At 40.0% G+C, this 19648-nt stretch overlaps 1 protein-coding gene across 2 annotated transcripts in view; it reads left to right on the top strand.

Moving 5' to 3' along the window:
• The window catches only part of TRMT44 (tRNA methyltransferase 44 homolog), an 81725-nt gene that overhangs the window by 44184 nt on the left and 17893 nt on the right, over positions 1 to 19648 (top strand). For both annotated transcript variants that reach the window (XM_089691571.1, XM_089691573.1), the window contains exons 8-9: positions 5148 to 5331; positions 8416 to 8800. In XM_089691571.1, the coding sequence (XP_089547697.1) occupies positions 5148 to 5331; positions 8416 to 8800 (569 nt within the window). The remainder of the gene's footprint in view (positions 1 to 5147; positions 5332 to 8415; positions 8801 to 19648) is intronic.

Here is a 19648-nt window from a genome sequence, read left to right as displayed (position 1 = left end):
CTCCTCTCCTCCCTGTGACAGTAGATGGGGGTTCCTCTCCCTGCACCTGCTGTCACTTTTCAAAAACAAAGGCTGTGTGGGGCTCCACCCACAAAGCGGTGTCATTCATTTACAGGAGTAAATATTGAAGGAGTGGGAAATGGGGAGAAAGTGACCTTGTAACTTCGGTTTTACTGGTACCACACCCCTAAGGGTCAATTCATTTACAGGAACCCGTGACTATGTATGCCTGCCACCGAGGAAGTTGGACTTGTAGTTTCAATGTGCTCTATTGTACCCATGATCTACTAATCATGGATACAATATGTTCTAGGCTCCTGCAAGGAAAAAATATTAAATGCACATTTTTATTCCATTTTCCAAAATTTAACTTTTGAATTCAGCTCTACTTTTAGGCATGTAGGTATTGTAATGACTGGAGGTAAATAAGCGCGTGTCTTTGGGGAAATTTCCCTGGCTTGATTCTGTAGCGATTCAAGAAACTAGTAGATGATTCAGGTGACACCCTGACACCCACCCACAGTACTAATAATCATTTTAAGTGGGCATGCCATTTAGAAGAGATCCTGTGTTAGATATATTGCTCTATCTCTGATAATCGCCGAGTGATGGCTTTGGACCCAGGTAGAAATGGAGCTTTTTTTTTGTATGCAGCAGCAGATGGTTTGCTGCTAACAGATGGTCCTGTAATTTTCCTATGGTCTCGGTTTATACATTATTTACATCTTAAAGGATTCAGCACAACCGTTATTTATACATTTACAACAAATCTTAGTTGTTCTTCAGTATCAGTCGACATTATATAATGTCCCCAAAACTACCGCTGATCTTCCGGGTTTTTATTCTAAATAAGTCTTTGCTTACTTCACACCCTGCAGAATAACATTGGCGCTTCTGTACTCTGATCTTCCCTCTGGAAAGCATATATTTGATCAGTGTGATGATTTTTCTTGCTTTTATCAAAAAAGCTTAAAGTTTAGTGTTAACCCCACTTTAAAGGTTATATTAACACTGATCGATATTACTACATTGATATCCGTGACCTTCTGGGTCCCTCTCAAGTTCTGTGCGAACACCTGCCCCACTGTAGCCTGTCCACAGGGGTTCCCTCGTTCAGCACTGCCACCATTCATAGTACGACTTTTTTTTTTTTTTTCTTTAAGTCAATACATAGAGGTTGATTTTACTAAAAAAAAAACTGGAGGGTGCGAAATCTGGTGCAGCTGTGCTTAGAAATCCAATCAGCTGCCAGGTTTTTTTTGTCAAACCTTAACTGAACAAGCTGAAATTAGAAGCTGATTGGCTACCATGCACAGCTGCACCAGATTTTGTACTCCCCAGTTTTAGTAAATCAACATCTATGTATTGACTGAAAAAAGCGAGTGAACCCCTGTGTTCCCCTATAGTGTTCTGTGGGAAAGAGGCATTGACATCACCGTCTCCACCTTGTTCATTCCTAAAACGCCTTGTATTCATTGAAAACAAAATCCAGGGTGTTCTATAAATGGTGGCAGTGCCAAGTGGGTAACTACCCTGTGGTCAGTGTGTAGTGGGCTTGTGTAGAACCTGAGCAGGACTCAAAAGATCACTGTAGTAGTTTTGTCAGTCCATCAGGTGTGAGTAATGCTTATTTACATTGTGCCAAGCTTTTCCAATACATGTATGGAATATAAATAATTCCTGGAGTTCAGCTTTAAGTCTTAGTGTTGGGTTAAGGTGTTAAAGAGGAACTGCACTGCATCTGAACACCAGAAGCCAAAAAATGCTATTTAACACTTGCCCTCCAGAGGATTTACCCTCCCTTCCTGACCAGGTTTTTTTTTTGTGATTACAGCGCTGTTACTTTAACTGACAATTGCGTGGTCATTCAACACTGCACCCAAATGAAATTTACATCCTTTTTTCCCCACAAATAGAGCTTTCTTTCAGTGGTATTTGATCGCCTGTGTGTTTTTTAAATTTTTTGCGCTATAAACAAAAAAAGACCGACAATTTTGAGAAAAAATTTTTTTTTGACTTTTTGCTATTAAACATGTCCAGTAAAAACATTAAGCAAATCAAATTTCTTCATAAATTTAGGCCAAAATGTATTCTGCTACGTGTATTTGCTAAAACAAATCCCAATACACTGTAAGCACACTGCTTTGTATGGTTCTGCTATTCAAAAAAATGTGCAGGAGCTGACGGGAGAGATCTGTGTTGTTTATACACAGGTCTCTCCCCCATCGGGGATACTCTGCGATCACCGGGTGCCGACAAGGAATCACCGACTGGGACCCGGTGATTGACAGCTGAGGCCGCTTATGGGCCTGCAAAATCACACACACACACACACGTATGTGTGTGTGTGGGTGTGTGATTTTACGCACCCGTGCTGCCCTGTAGCAGTATTTCTGTGTTAGAGCGGTGCGGAATAGTTAATATTCAAAGCAAACTCCCCTATCCATCCACGTCTCCATGCTTTATTTTGCTGATAACTCATTTTTAAAAACACCCCCTGGTATTTCTGGCAGTGGCAATCTTGAGTAAGGGCAGATGATTCATGTAGCACTTCCTGGAATCCATCTGCCCTTAGCACAGGCATTGGCTGAGCTGAGAACCCTCCCTCCCCTCCTGAAGACTCCTGGGGTGTATGACATCATATGCCTAGGCATGGAAACCAGGAAGTGCCTGAAGAAATGTAAAAAAAAAAAGTTTAAAACAAGTATGTGTGATATACTTTCCTATCTATTTACTAATGCTAGCAGCATAAGGATTAAAAATAGTCAATGTTGATTGAGAGAGTGAAGTTCCACTTTAAGTGTTATTGGGAGATTTAGTATTAACCACTTCCAGTCCGGACACTTTTACCCCCTTCCTGACCAGGGCAATTTTCACCTTTTAGCGCTATCACACTTTGAATGACAATTGCGCGGTCATGCAACACTGTACCCAAATGAATTTTTTACCATTTTTTTGAGATAGATAAAGCTTTATTTTGGTGGTATTTAATCACCACTGTGATTTGTATTTTTTTTGCTATGTAAATGAAATTCCAAAAATTTTGAAAAAAAGTGTTTTTTTAATAAAATTTTGCAAATAAATAATATTTCATCATAAATCTTAGCCAAAATTTATTCCGTTATCTTTTTAGTAAAAAAAACAAAATCCAAATTAGTTTATAAGCAAAAATTATAATTTTTAAACATTTTTTTTTAATATATTTTTATTTTATTTTTTTATATTTTTTATTTATTTATTTATTTTTTTTACATACTGTCACCCTAGCAGTACAGTGTCACCATGGTGACACTGTACTACTTGTGAGGGGTGATGAAGATTTTTTTTTTTTTTTTTTTTACACTGATTGCTTTTACACCCATATAGAATGTAAAGGCAATCATTTCTCTTTCTCTCTGTCTGCATTCTTGCACTCATTGAGAAGAACTGAGTGAGCTGTGATTGGTCACAGCTTGTCACATGGTACAAGGCTTTTGTGAATAGCCTTGTACCATGTGACTTCTGTGATCATTCACAGATTTCACACATAGTAAGCAATGATGTCACAAGTGACATCTTGCTTACTACTTTGCATGTGATCACTGATTGGCCAATCAGTGATCACATGATCGGGACCTCCTACAGAGGTCCCGTCCGACGATAGGTGTTTCACTGTATCCGGAGGACACAGCGGGCACCGGATCGCGGTGCTGCGCGCTCCCAGGGAGCGCGCACAAGCAGGGTGCGGGGAGGCCGTTTATAGACGGCCGTTTATAGTTTATATACAACGGCCGGTCGGGAAGTGGTTAAGGACTTGTTTTAGGGGTTGGGTAAAGAGACACCATTACTTTGCCCATTCAGACACACAGCCCACCCTCCAACCATTTTTATATACCCAGCCAAAATTAAAACTAATAAATAAAAAGCAACAAAAGTTGCAATTTGTTAGTGTGATATAATTTTTGATAACCCTGTGAATGTTTTTGGTAACATGTTCAATAAAATATACTTTTAAATGAATAGAATATATTTTCTTCCTATAGTTCTTTTGTTATTCTAGCATCTTGAAAGATGTTACCTTTTTAAAGGCCAATTCCAGCTTTTAGACAAATGTTACATGTTGCTCCCATATTTAGGGTGTAACATGGTTGCAAGTGGGCCAGGCCCTCCCCCTCTGACAGTGAGCGGGGGTTGTTCTTTTCCAGTAGCAACTGTCCTTTTTGAATTTTGCTCTGCCTGCACACTTGAATGAATGAACTACAAATCCAATCTTCCACTGCAGCAGATGGACTTGTAGTTCTCAGTGGAATAAAAGTGTGGTGATCACAGCAGTTGTCATCATTGTCACACCATCCAGCATAGTAACTGAAAGCCTGTACCTCGGTCTGGACAAGGAGCTAGAGCATGGGCTCCAAACTGTGGCCCTTTACTTGCCTTTATCCAGCCCTTAGGGCATGTTTCCTTCCACTGATACAAGGTGTTATTCTTCCCACTGCCACCAATGATGGGGCACTATTCCTCCCACTGACACCAATTATTATATAATGTTTTTTTTTTTTTTTTTTAACTCCCTCTGATCACCAAGCCACATCATTGTTAACTCCCACCAGATAATTTTGTACTCTCATTGGCCACAGCCCAGCCCTCTTAAAGTTTGAGGAGTAAACTCACCCTTTGTTTCTAAAGTTTGGAGACCCCTGAACTAGAGGAAGAGTCCGGTGGGAGCACCCCCATCCACTCATTGTGGTTGCACTGTTGTGCGGGTTTTTTTTTTGCTGCAAATATGGGTGTATTTATTATTTTTTAAAAAGGTGGAGTTTGCTTTTTAAAGTAAACCTATTATAGGTTTAATATGGAGACCACCGATACTGACATCTGTCTAGTTCACTGCAGTTTATGTTGATCCTCTGGCTTTAATACTGTCTGGGATTAAGTATACAAGTTGCAGAAGTGATCCTTACTTTCATGCTTATTCAGTAATAAGTGATTTAAGACATTAAAGCAAGATGGCAAACCTGGCAGGCAGGCAACTAGCATTTTCATATGCAGTCAGCAGTGGCACCTTACAGAGTTCCGGTGACATTGTCTCCTAAGGACAAATGACTTCACTTATGTGTACATGTACATTTTAGATCTTGTATGGCTTCATTTAGCATTTATTCCCCCAGATCCTCCTACTCCTGTCGCTACTTTGTACTACCTTGCTGCTTCTTCAATTTCTATGGCAAATACAATAGAAAGTCCAGTAAGAAGACTCAGTATCGAGAATACCTGGATTTTGTCGCTGATATTGGAACTCAGTGTGGCTTTAATGTGGAGGAGGATTGTCTAAGAATTCCATCAACCAAAAGGGTAAGTGTTAAGGTGTACTCTGAGAACCTTGTCACTCAAACAATGCTATACATTCCATTGGTAGATGATACTGCACTTAGGCAAAGCAGCCTAATGCTACTGCTATGAATAATCCCTAACGCTGTCCTAACAGAAGAGCAAGACAATTTGCCTTTTATCACATGGTTTCAGTTTATACAATCATGCTGCTGTGCTGTGCATTGATAAACAAAAAAAAGGACATGTAAAATTTTTGTGTAGAGTATAACTTGCAGCAATAGCATACAGTCAATTAAAGGGCTTAAAACACAATACCAATCATGTTGTGTCATTCATAAAAGCAAAGCTATGGGTGCCATGGTAGCATGCATGAATGTCTGGAAATGTTAGGGTAGATGACCGCTTTGGACTAAGGTCTGATGTTCACAGGAGTTGGGGTAAGAGACAAAGTCCACTGTGCACGTCCAGATCAGCATTAAATCTTCTTAGCAGAAAAAAGCAGTAGGCATAACTTTTATTTTTTATTTTTTTTTTTTAGTAATGCACTGAGATCAGTGTCCCCAAAGTTACCAAATAGACACCATTCTGGGTTGGGAATATTAAACATCTGAGAGGGTCCAAGTATAACGCAATTCTGCAAGTCTAGTTTGTTCCATGTAAACTGCGGATCTGATCATCTGTCATTGCAATACCTTAAAGTGATACTAAAGAGATATATTTATATATTTTTTTGTTAAATAACAAACATGTTCTACTTGCCTGCTTTGTGTAATGGTTTTGCACAGAGCATCCCCGATCCTCCTCTTCTCAGATCCCCCGCCGATGCTCTTGGCTTCTCCCCCAACGCTGAGTAGCCCCATAGCAAGCTGTTTGCTAGGGTAGCACTTATGTGTGCTTGCTCCCGAGCCAGCTCTGTGTGTCTAGCACAGAGAGCAGCTTAGCCCCTCCCCCCACTCCCTCCTCACTGGCTGTGATTGACAGTGGTTCCCGCTGTTTTGTCTTACCCAATGAGGAGGAAGAAAGACTTTTTTCTAAAAGGTGAACTTATCTTTTTAATCGTTAGAGCGTGAATGTCAGATTGTTTTTGTTATTGTTTTATGATGTGAGACTGTGTTCACAGATGTCAAAATGTGTTTTCTTAAGATAAATTAGGTTGTTGGTTAGTTAGGCTTATAATTGAACAATAGCATGATTGGACTTACATGATAAACCCTCCATTATTTATTTAAACATGTTTAAAATTATGGTAAAGTAATATACAGTAGGGAAAATAATTATTTGATCCCCTGGAGAGTTTGTATGTTTGCCCACCTACAAAGAAATGAAGGGTCTATAATTTTTATCATAGGTGTATTTTAAATGATATCAAGAATATCAACCAAAAATCCAGAAAAAAACACAATACAAATGTTTATAAATTGAGTTGCAGTTCAGTGAGTAAAATAAGTGATCCCCAAGCAAAATATGACTTAGTACTTGGTGGAGAAACCCTTGTTGGCAAGCGCAGAGGTAAGATGTTTCTTGTAGTTGGTTACCAGGTTTGCACACATCTCAGGGATTTTGGTCCACTATTCTTTTACAGATCTTCTCTAAATCCTTAAGGTTTCATGGCTGTTACTTGGCAACTCAAAGTTTCAGCTCCCTCCATACATTTTTGATCGGATACTGGCTTTGGCAATGTGCTTCCTCTTGAGCCACTCCTTTGTTGCCTTGGTGATATATTTTGGGTCATTGTCATGCTGGAAGACCCATCCACAACCGATCTTCAGTGTTCTGGCTGCGGGAAAAAGGTTCTCATTTAAGATTTTACAATACATGGCGCTGTCCATTGGCCCCTCAATGTGGCAAATTCGGCCTGTACCTTTAGCAGAGAAGCAGTTCCAAAGCATAATGTTTCCACCTCCACGCTTGACTGTAGGGATGGTGTTCTTAGGGTCATAGTCAGCATTTTTCTTCCTCCAAACATGGCGAGTTGTGTTAATGCCAAAGAGCTCAATATTGGTCTCATCTGACCACAACACTTTCTCCCAATCCTTCTCTGAATTATTTAGATGTTCAATGGCAAACTTCAGACAGGCCTGTACATGTGCCTTCTTGAGGAGGGGGACCTTGCAAGCACTGCAGGAATTCAAACCATGGCCGCATATTGTGTTACCAATGGTTTGTTTGGTGACTGTGGTCCCAACTGCCTTGAGATCATTCACAAGCTCCTCCAGTGTAGTTCTGAACTGATCCCTTTTTCTCATGATAATCCTTATCCCATGAGGTGAAATCTTGTATGGAGCTCCAGACCGAGGGTGATTGATGGTTATTTTGTATTTCTTCCATTTGCGAATAATCCCTCCAACAGTTGTCTCCTTCTCGCCAAGCTTCTTGCTGATGGTCCTGTAGCCCATTCTAGCATTGTGCAGGTTTACAATCTTGTCCCTGATATCCTTTGACAGCTCTTTGGTCTTTCCCATGGTGGCCAAGAAAGAGGTCAGGTGTGGACAGGTGTCTTTTATACACATAACGAGTTGTCGTTAGGAGCACCTTCTTAAATTGACATGACTAATCTATTTACCACATGAGCTCATAGCCAGTATGTGGAAGCCAGAATTATTGTTGATTGTTAAGGGATCAAATACATATTTTACTCACTGAACTGCAACTCCATTTATAACATTTGTATCTTTTGTTTTTTCTGGATTTTTGGTTGATATTCTGTCTCTGTCATTTAAAATACACATGATACAAATTCTAGACCCTCCATTTATTTGTAAGTGGGCAAACTTGCAAAATCTGCAGGGGATCAAATAATTATTTTCCCCATTGTAACTGTAAGGCTCAGTTCACATTAGTGCCACTTATCATTCGACTTTGGACACAAAGTGATATAACAAGTCGCAATCCATTTATTTCAATGGAACCTGTTCCAATGTATACGACTTTAAAAAAGATTCCTGCACTACTTTGATGCGGCTTTCTTGCAACTTGAGTGCCATAGAATGTGAAATTTACACTAGAAATTGCTCTACTTTGGAGTCGCACTAGTGTAAACCAAGTCTTAATGATCACTTGTGTATATATTATACTTTTTGTTTCATTGTAATTACTTGATCACAGGTGTGCCTTATTGGAAAATCAAGAAATTACCTACCAGAGAAGGAAGAACAGATTGATAGGGAGAGGACAAAGTACATAGCCTGTCATTCTAATGATACATCAGACTCTGCATGTACCAGAGAAGATAATGTGCTCTGTGATCACTCTGCAAATGGAGAAGAAAGCTCAGATGTTTCCCCTGATGGTCCAGAGACAGGACATAAGAACTGGCTGTCATCGTTCCGGCCTAGAGACAAGGTGGAGCAGATTAGGAATTGTGCTTTGCTTCCCAGAGACTTTGTTGATAAAGTAGTTCAGCAGGTTGCAAAGCTATTACTACATCGGAACACAGAGGAGAACCCAGAGCTCATTGATAATGAAATACAGGCGAAGTGGAACAGAGGCAGTAAGTGCCTATTTGTCTCATTCAAAGTCATTTTTCCCTGAATAGTGTATTTGTATATAGTGCATTTATTTCATAACATAACATCTGGTTATTCTGTGCCTTTTTAAATCTGCAGCTTAACCTCTTAACTCGAGCTGTACGCATATATGCAGCCTCATATAATGTATGCATACCAGAACGTAGACAGGGCTGTGCCAATAGCGCACGTACTGTTCACTCCCGACACATTACTGGTGGCTAACGGAAAGCTCCTGATCTCTACTTGTGGTCGGGAGCTTTCTGATCATGTGACCGTCTAACCACCAATTACGGCAGTCACATGATCAGAAACCCCACCCCGTTTCCCGGCATCAGAAACCTGTTAAAGGGCTGAGAGGTGCCGGCGTTAAGGAATTAAAATATGAATCTGTACGTACAGTAGGTTGCAGTGATGGAGCATTTAAATTTCTTATTATATCTTTTGGTTTCTTGGTTTTAGAAGTAATAATAACTAATCAGTTATTCCAAGCTCACAGTTGTTCCCGTGCCTGTAGGCGCAGGTGGCAGCTGGATGGAGTTCATCCATGCACCCTGTATCTCGGTAGCAAAAGACCGGCCACCTACTGATAATGTCAGCATTTTGTGAAACTTTATTGTTCCAGACAGAAACACCCCCCCCCCCCCCCCAGGACTTGCTCACTTTGACACATTTCATCCAGAAAGGGCTTAAGCTGGCCATAGATGGATCAAAATTCGGCTGGTTCAGCAGGGACCCGGATACATTTTGATCCTTCTATGGCCATTCCTTCTTAACAGAAGTTGATCTAATGATTGACTTCTGTCAACCGGGAATGTTGGAAAACTTTCATTCGATGAGCAGCTATGGCCCATTGGCTGCAGCGCTGATCAGTGTAATTTCACAGTGTAGGAGTCTGCTTTAGCACAACAGGGAGAATTCCTCCAATCATCCTCCTTGCTTTTGGGGGAATTGTCTTTTTTTTTTTCTCTTTCAATCAGCACTGGAAATTCCCTGACAGTAGCACAACGAAACACAATTCCTCCCCCCCCCCCCCCCCAAAGAAAAGAGTGCCAAATGTGGCAACGGAGGGGAGGAGGAGGCAGAAAAGTGGAGCTCCCATGGTTGGGTGGAACTCCACTTAAATTTCTCACTTTTTAAAATCATTTTTTTGCTAGGAAATTACTGAGAACCCCCAAACATATTTTTGAATATGTTTGAAAGCAGAAACCCTGCAGAATAAAATTATGACTGTTTATGTTGATATCTGTGCAGCCATTTATCAAAAAAAATTTCTAGAAAAAATACACTTATATGCATTTTAGTGCACACAAACCCACTACAATATCCAATTTTTGGGGTAAAAAAGATGATGTTGCGCCAAGTAAATGGATAACAAGCATATCATTTAAAATTTTGCATTTCTGTTCAGTGACAAGCTATGGTACATTAAAAAGAAAAAAACAAATCTATAGGTGATGATTTAAAAACCTTTTTTACGCTTTCTCTTTCTTTTTTTTTTTTCTTTCTTTTAACTTTATTGCAATCACAGGTGAATAACATCTGTTAGACCCCTGATCCTTTCTTTGCCCTCCAGAGTAGCCGATGAAGTTGAGATCGGTTTGAGCGACTGCTTCACTGGCTGGTAATAATTAGTAAACAATGAACCAAAACCAGAACTGAATAAATCCTCTTCGCTTTTAGCTTCATTCGTCACAGAGAAGGGTGAGGAATGGATGTAGACGGGATAAGGGTGGGGGAGCCACTTTCGTCGCTGGCTAAAAAGCTGGATACCCGAATCATGGCTGCAGCTGCTGGTATAACCACTTATCACCCAGGATGTATATATACTGGGCTGGGAGACAAGTGGTGTATGAATGTACATTTTAGCATAGAGCAAAGAAACAATTAGAGATCAAAATAAAATCATAGGATCATTTGGTAATTACTCTCAGAAATGTGTGATTTTTTTGGTGGCGTTGGGTCTTATTGACCTCATTTTAGCATTCCGTGCACTTTACAAGTGTCCTTTTGATGATGTAGGGAGCTATATTCTCTAACATCTTCACTTTCTTTGCAATTTTATCTAAAGGAAACACCTATACTTTTAATGGTCAGTCTGTCTTCCTTTAACTTTCTTTTTCTCAACATTATAAGAGCTGTACAATACTTCCTGCTGTGCAGTATTGCCAAGTATTGCTTTTATAGAGACCGATGGAAAGTAAGTAATGGATAAATATTCTATTGTTACTCAAAGTCACATTATTTTTACGTTTTTGGAATTCTACACTTATTGTTAACCTCTGCCATTTTATCACTTACTCTTTTGTATCATTTCATGCACATATACAGCGGGTAAAATAAGTATTGAACCAAATCTCGTTGGAACGATGACCTAGACCATATGGATTTGGAGACCTGGGATGAGGTGTTGGAAAATGTCAGACAGGTCTCCCCAAAATTACCTGATAGACTCTCCCAACTTTACATCGTGCATATCTCACGCCAGTATGTGTCTCTTGCTACCGTCCTGGCCGTTGCCCTCTCTGCCTGCTGAGTCAGTTGTCCTCTGGTACGTTCATTCATCTCTTATGGTTCTGCCCGATTGTTCAGACTTTCTGGCTACATATGATCAAATTTTTGCATGATCACATGGGCTCACCCCTTCAATTGGATCCTGGAGTGTGCCTGTTTGGCTCCCTCCCAGATATGCCTGAAGATACATTTTTAGTTGTTCTCCTCCATTAAACTTTATTCTGTGCACGTAAACTCCTTGCACACTACTGGATGCAGAAGACCGCTCCTACTTTACAATTATGGTTAATGGAGGTCAACTCCACTCTACCATATAAGAAGCTTATTTATGCTCACAGAGGATGCCCCACGAAATATAACCAGATTTGGGACAGGTGGCTTGCCTCTTCGGCTTCTTGGCTGGCTGAGTGTCTGGGGCAACCTGCTGTGCAACATTGCGGAGGTTTTTGCCATCGATTCTTCACCCTGTTTGTTGTTCTTTCATTATGACTGTGTGACCCTACCCAGGGCTTTGGTCCTGCATAATGTTGTTTTTCCTGTTGCAATGCCATCACACCTTAGCCTGTGTCTGTACGTTATTGTCTAATGATAATTCCGTTACTAATGTACCATGCGCTATATGTTGCTGTATATTATGCCCTGACCTGGGGGCTTGGGTTCGCTTTTTGTCTTTACCTTGTCTTCTTTTCCCTTTTTACTCATCCCCCTTCTTCTCTTTTCCTATTTTTGCACCATTGTTTGCTACTTGAATGTTACATACTGTATTCCTGTTTAATTTGTTCTAATAAAGTTGCTTTTCAAAGTTAAAAATAAGTATTGAACACATCACCATTTTTCTTGGTAAATATATTTTTAAAGGTCCTATTGACATGAGATTTTCACCACATGTTGGTAACAACCCATGCAGTCCATACATAAAAAGAAACCAAAACAAATAAGTTCAGAAATTAAGTTTTGCTTTTTATTAATAAAATGGGATGACACAGGGAAAAAGTATTGGACACATGAAGAAAGGAAGGTGCAAAAAGGCATGGAAAGTCAAGACATCAGCCGAAATCTATCAGTAATTAGAAAGCAATTCTGCCCCTTGTCAGTGCAAATTAATATCAGCTGGTTCAGTCTCAACTGATGGCCTATAAAAAGGTGTCTCATTACCAAGGTGTCACACAAGAAACCTCTCATGATGGGTAAAAGCAAAGAGCTCTCTCAACACCTTTGCAACCTTATTGTTGCAAAACATACTGGTGGCATTGGTTACAGAAGGATTTCTAATCTTCTGAATGTTCCAGTGAGCACTGTTGGGGCCATAATGTGGAAGTGGAAAGAACATCATTTCACCAAACCGGCCATGACCAAGTGCTCCTCGCAAGATTTCTGACAGAGGAATGAAAATAATTATCAGAAGAGTTGTGCAAGAGCCAAGGACTTGTGGAGAGCTTCAGAAATACCTGGAATTAGCAGGTACAATTGTTTCAAAGAAAACAAGTAATGCACTCAATCGCCATGGCTATGTATGCACGATCCCCACGCAAGACTCCATGAAGGAGAAAAAGCATGTTGAAGCTCATTTAAAGTTCACTGCACAACATTTAGACAAGCTTGTAAAATACTGAAAGAATATAGTCTGGTCAGATGAGACCAAAATTGAACTCTTTGGATTCCATAATACACACCATGTTTGTAGGTCAAATACCACTGCACCACAAAAACACCTTACCAACAATGACGTTTGGAGGTGGGAACATCATGGTGTGGGGTTGCTTTTCAGCATATGTTACTGGCAAACATCATATCATTGAAGGAAGGATGAATAGAAAAATGTACCAAGAAATTCTTGTTAAAAATGTGCTGCCATCTACCAGGATGATATGAAACAATGGTGGATATTTCAGCAAGACAATGATCCCAAATGCAAAGCCAAGAAAACTGTCAATTGCTATACTTATTGGGTGAAATATATTATATAATCACTGTGACTGGTGAATCAAAAAAAATGGTTGTAAAAGAACCTTAATAAATTAGGCTGATATCAATCAATTAATAGTAACCAATAAATTGAAATTAGAGTGTGTATAAATACTTGGTGCCACTCATCAATCCATCAATATTGTGCAAAAACATATATTAATATTAATGTGCAAGTGCAAACATAATAATACATGAATAAATAAATAAAGAGTCTTTTGAAGTAAGTGCAATGTGCAGGTGAGTTCCTTATTCCCTTTTGCCCCAGGTGCCTTGTGGTCTCCCTATGCGCTCACCTTAATATTTGCCCAAATAAATTCAGGCAAATAAACTTTTAATCCTTCCAGGATTGATGGAATAATGCTGATGTATAGGATGTTCCACGAGGTAAGTGTAGATCTATTATGGATACTCCTGTACTCTCCTCTCTCTCCTTAGGCTGCTGCTCATAGGTGAGTATTTACACCAGCTCTATAGGGATCTCCTTGTTCCCCTCCTGGGGTGAACTTGCTTACTTCAAAAGACTCTTTATTTATTCATGTATTATTATGTTTGCATTTGCACATTAATATTAATATATGTTTTTGCACAATATTGATGGATTGATGAGTGGCACCAAGTATTTATACACACTCTAATTTCAATTTATTGGTTACTATTAATTGATTGAGATCAGCCTAATTTATTAAGGTTCTTTTACAACCATTTTTTTTGATTCACCAGTCACAGTGATTATATATTATATTTCACCCAATAAGTATAGTGATTTATGGATTTTGCTGAGGTTTCAATATATATATTCATTGGAAAGAGAGTAGATTGAATTTATAATATATATAGCAATAGGAGCGCGGCACTATTAATATTTTTATTATTGTATTAACACTAGTAAGTGAGTCTGTGTGAGTGCCAGCGCACCAAGCGCATGACACTAGTAGATAATTATTTATTAATTATCTATAATTCACTGAAGACCTCATTTATAATAGCTCACAAGTATTTAAAACTGTCAATTGGTTGTCATTACCAACAAAGGATTTTGTTCGTAATGTACGAAGTATTAAATAAATTTCAGTTATTGTGTTCAATACATTTTCCCTGTGTCATTCCATTTTATTACACATAACTTAATTTCTGAACTTATTTGTTTCAGTTTCTTTGTATGCTTGGATTGCATGGGATGTTACCGACATGCGGTGAAAACTTCATGTCAATAACACCTTTAGAAATATATTTACCGCGAAAACTGGTGACGTGTTCAATACTTATATTACCTGCTGTATATGTTGCTCCTTACATTAAAGCTTGACGTCATTGACAACCTAGTGGTCCAGTGCACTCACAAAGAAACCCAAGTCTACTAATTCTCAGTAAACCTGGAATTGCTTCTCTTCCAGGATCTGTCAAATCACTCCTCTGAATCGTTCCACTGTATGTGTAATTTGAGCTTCAGCAGTTTAATCGAGGGTTTTTGAAAGCAAAACAGCCTAGGAACAGGTGGAAAGAATCTGAAAGCTTCAGCTTCCTGTAGATGAGGGGAGGTTATAGAGAGTGTGTCTTGGGAGGGACCGATCATTTTTATGTGCATGTGACCATGGAGGGTCGTATGTGCAAGATCAGCCTTGCACATGTGACCATGGAGGGTCGTATGTGCAAGATCAGCCTTGCACATGTGACCATGGAGGGTCGTATGTGCAAGATCAGCCTTGCACATGTGACCATGGAGGGTTGTATGTGCAAGATCAGCCTTGCACATGTGACCATGGAGGGTCGTATGTGCAAGATAAGCCTTGCCCATGTGACCATGGAGGGTCGTATGTGCAAGATAAGCCTTGCCCATGTGACCATGGAGTGTTGTATGTGCAAGATAATTCTTGCATGAGACTGATGACAGCTGAGTGGATTACTGTTGGCTGTTAGAGGAGTCCATTCTCTTTTCCTCTCGGCTTGTGGGACTTTCAGCTCTCTGTGGATTTTTGCTTACAATTAGTTCAGACCTCTATGAAATTTCCTCTTTTTATCTGTTTATTTCTGATTTATGAATTTAGTACATTGTCATAGCATTATGATCCATGGTTTATGATATGTACTGTTTAGTTGGAATGTTGATATAGATTGTATATGCACGTTCTTATTGATTATTGGGGGTTAAATCTCAATTGTTTCACAAGACTGTATTTATATCCATTTATTTTTTTCTAGGAAGAAAGAGGCGGCACCCTCTAAGTGCAGTATAAAAGCTCTTTAATGGGTAAAAATGTATAATATTACAGGCCACTCACAAAGGTAAGAAGAGGGTCTTGTTTGTCTAAAAAGCATCCGCTTTTGATAAAGGAGTGTGGAGCCTCTAGGCGAGTGGGGAGAGCCGGCGTCTGGCAGCGATGCTGGTGGCTTCCAGCATGTCCTCCAAGTTCCGGGATTCACTCAGCGCAACGAAGATGTCACTTTCGGTCACATGATGGCGGGGATTGGCGCACGTTTAGAGCATGCATACTCCCCCGTCAGGCCTGAGAAGAGCTTTAATACTGCACTTAGAGGGCGCCGCCTCTTTCTTCCTGATCTTCCACAGGACCTCTCTAGCTCGTCATTGGCTGGCTGCCCCCATCCCATGGTGCATCAGAACTCCTTTAAGGACTTTATACAAGGACTTTTATTACTCATATTCATTATTATTTAATGATTTATTATTAATTTAATATTTATATGTTTGTACATATGTATATTATGACATGCATATTTTCCTTTTAAGTCTACATTTATTCACTTTTGCCGCATGTACCATTTTAACCCCGTCTTGGAGTGCGCCAGATACCCAATTTTCCATTTATTTATTCCTAGTTTTTACTATAATTCTATCTTAGATTTCTGGGTGATGCACTGGTTGGGTATCTATATGTGTTTACGCTGGGTATCAAGGCAGAGTGCTAGCAGCTGAGATATATATATATATATATATATATTATTTTTTTATTGTCCACCTGAATGCAGACTTTCCATTGTCATTCTATTTGTTGATTTTGATACACTATGTTTACAGCTGGGTATTTTTATATTCACTTATTTGCTGCCTTTTTTAATTCTATTGTTTTTCAATATATCCTATATGGATGTATTTAATTTTAGGACACGACATAATCTGAATACAGAAGGAGTTTGACTGGCACTGATAGGCAGCACTGACTGGCACTGATAGGTGGCACTGATTGGCAGCACTGATAGGTGGCACTGATTGGCATTGATAGGTGGCACTGACTGGCACTGATGGGTGACATTGAAAGGCAGCTCAGATGGGCACTGATATGTGGCATTGATGTGCACTGGTATGCACTGATATGTGGCACTGATGGGCACTGGCACGTGGCACTGATGGGCACTGACAGGTGGCACTTCTGGGGCCACACTGATCATCAGGGCACACTGATCATCAGTGCCCTGATGATCAGTGTACATGTCCGATTACCGACTCTCCTCTCCTCTCGAGCTGTCAGCGTAACCGCTCGAGAGGAGAGAAATGCCGATGACCGGCATTTCCGTGTTTATATGTGATCAGCTGTGATTGGACACAGCTGATCACATGACCGAGTCGACCTCTTCGGCTCTTTCCGTGATCCGCTGTGTCCGAGGGACACAGCAGACCGGCGATCACCGCGCTGCGCGCTCCCTGAGCCGCACATGCGCAGTGAGAATGGTATGACATCCTAACAGAACGAGAGAACCACCTTGCGCCCATCATTGTACTATAGTGCGGTGGTTAAAAAGAGCACAGTGCAAAATAACAATCTGAGAATTAAGTATGTTTGTATTAAAAATGTGTTTTCTCTGTCAGTGATGAATTCTTCATAACAAATATGAAGCCCACTTAACTGATATGTTTATACCCAAGAGCAACGGATACATGGATTTGGAGTCTCTTCCTTTAGCAGATTGAGATCTTTTTATTAAATATAAAATATTTTCCATCTGTCCTAAAGGAGAAAAAAAAAACTAAACGCTTTAAAAGAAAAACCTGTTACAGGCCCAAACGACAACATGCATTCTTGAAAAAACCAATATATTTTGTTTCGTCCTCCATGAAAGGCCATTAACCAAGAAACTGCTCATCTACCTTCTGCCCTAGAAAGTAGTGCGCTTTTAGGCTCCACCCGACCACACCTTCTCAGTGTCCCGCCTCTGTGACCAGTACTAAGCTAAGCAAGGGTGTCCCACTGTCCTTACTGCATCCTCCATAATAGAAATAAGTGAATCCATGTAGTGAGAGTGAGGGGCTTGGAAGGAGATGTAGAAAATATGAAAGGTGAATCAAAGGAGTAGATTTTTAAATCAAACTGAAAAATACATTGTCAAGCAGAGTAGAATTTTACTTGCCTGTGAAGTTGACCAAACTTATTCCATCTTGATTGTACAATGTCCTTTAAGTTGGCTGTACACGATAAACTCTGTACAATGTCCTATAGGTCTCTCAATAATTATGTAGTGTAAGGGTCGTTGTTATTGCTTACATATTGAATGGGTTGTTTAGGCTGCTTTCACGCCGGTTCCTTTTTTTTTTTTTCTGCTTTTGTGTTAAACATCTGACCATGTAAATCTATATAACTCTTCACACTGACCTGCTGCAGGTCTGCTGTGTTTAGTAAAATCCTGCTTGATGCATTTTTGGTACAGGTTTGCTGTGGTAAAGAACGCAGCAAATCGTGCCTCATTGAAATCCATAGAAAATGTTTCACAAAAGCATCAAAAACACAACTGCAGATTTGATTTTTATGCGGTTTTTGAGTCGCATGTCCTTTGAAAAACACACTGCTAGCCACATACGCATTTTTACTGCGTTTTTGCTATGGATCAGTGTGAAAGTAGCCTTAAAGTGCCTCACAAGTAATGGATAAGTGAGCGCTAAAAGTTGCTAGAGCCGCTGAGCACCAAAGGTACCAAAACAACCTCAAAAACCAATATATAAACGGGGTGCAGCGCTATGGGATCATAAATAATTCATAAAATACAAATGAATAAAATGCTAAAGACGCTGTAAAAACACGTGTCTCAGTGTGCATAAATTATTGTTAATAACACACTATGGTGCAAAACACATAAAAGTGTAAAGAGTAAAGTCCACACATAAATACATGTCACTGTGTCGTGACCAATCAGAAATATTAGTGAGTGCCCAGTCCACAATATCCCAGTGGGTTGAGTGTTGAGAGGAGGATCTCTTATGATGAATATAAATGTGGTGATATCCAAAACTGATATAAGACTGCACACTCACCAGATGTGCAATCAATATGCGCATGTAAGAGATAACCCTTCTTAAGGTTTGAATCCAGGAAACCCTCTGGAATGTGGTCTGGTCTATTCCCGTGCTCTGCTCACCCAGTTATCAAGCATGGCTCTTTCCTCCTTTAGACGTGACTCAGATAATTCAAGATGGCCGCCGGGACCCACGTGGTGTCGGCGGCGGCGTGACGTCACTGCACTGTAGCTCCTCCCTTAAAGTGCCTGTAAACCCTTACATATACCCATTGAAGTGACTAGCCTCGTGATAAAGAGATAAAACAAATTCTCCTACTTAAGTTGTGCCTGTTTATCTGCAGCCTTCTCTCCTCTATAGCCTTCTAAAATACACAGATCAAAGGCTATGTCTCCACTCCATCAGGCAAGTGGTGAGGATCTGACATCGCAAACTTACACGGCATAGAGCAGGGAGCTGAGTGTATTCTGAGACCTGAGTGGAGAGAATGAACACCACACACACACCTACTCTCATAGGGAAACAAGTACAGCTGAGGCTGTCTAACACAGGGTGTGTGCTGGAGCTCCCGTCCCTCTGGATTTTTTTGGATTTAGCATAATCTGTAAGATAGATAAAGGAGACAGCAGATAGAAATTACACTATGTGCTTTGGACTAAGGTGAGTACACACTATAGAAGGATATGCTTTATTCATTTTTCATTTCAGAAGTTTCCAACCACTTTGCTTGTCTTGCGTAGTCTTGCTAAACACAAGGATATTGCAAAATCAATTTTCTTTTTTGTTCATTGAGGATACAGAAATTCAGAGACTGTTGGTTTAGGATTTAGGTTGAGGATTTAGACAATGGAAAACAAAAATTCAATGACCTGCCAGATATAACTCCTCCTATTCCTAGCATGCCACCATTTTTTGCTAGTGTTCTTTTAATTTACCAACAGCTATGAGGTGCATTTCATGTTGAATTAGAGAAGAGACTTTCTGCCGGAGGGACCCTGCTGCAGTGAGGAATACGTTATACCGTACTGCTGCACCCCTAGACTGAACAAACAGTGGGAAGGATCTGCTGCAACGGTAGATTTTGTTTCATTCCTGGAGTTGGAATTTT

This window comes from Staurois parvus, unplaced genomic scaffold (assembly GCF_062004578.1).
Source record: "Staurois parvus isolate SC_StPar_1 unplaced genomic scaffold, SC_StPar_1.0 ptg000564l, whole genome shotgun sequence".
Lineage (NCBI taxonomy): Eukaryota > Metazoa > Chordata > Amphibia > Anura > Ranidae > Staurois > Staurois parvus.
Note: the sequence above shows the minus strand (reverse complement) of the source record. Positions and strands in the feature narration are given on the sequence as shown.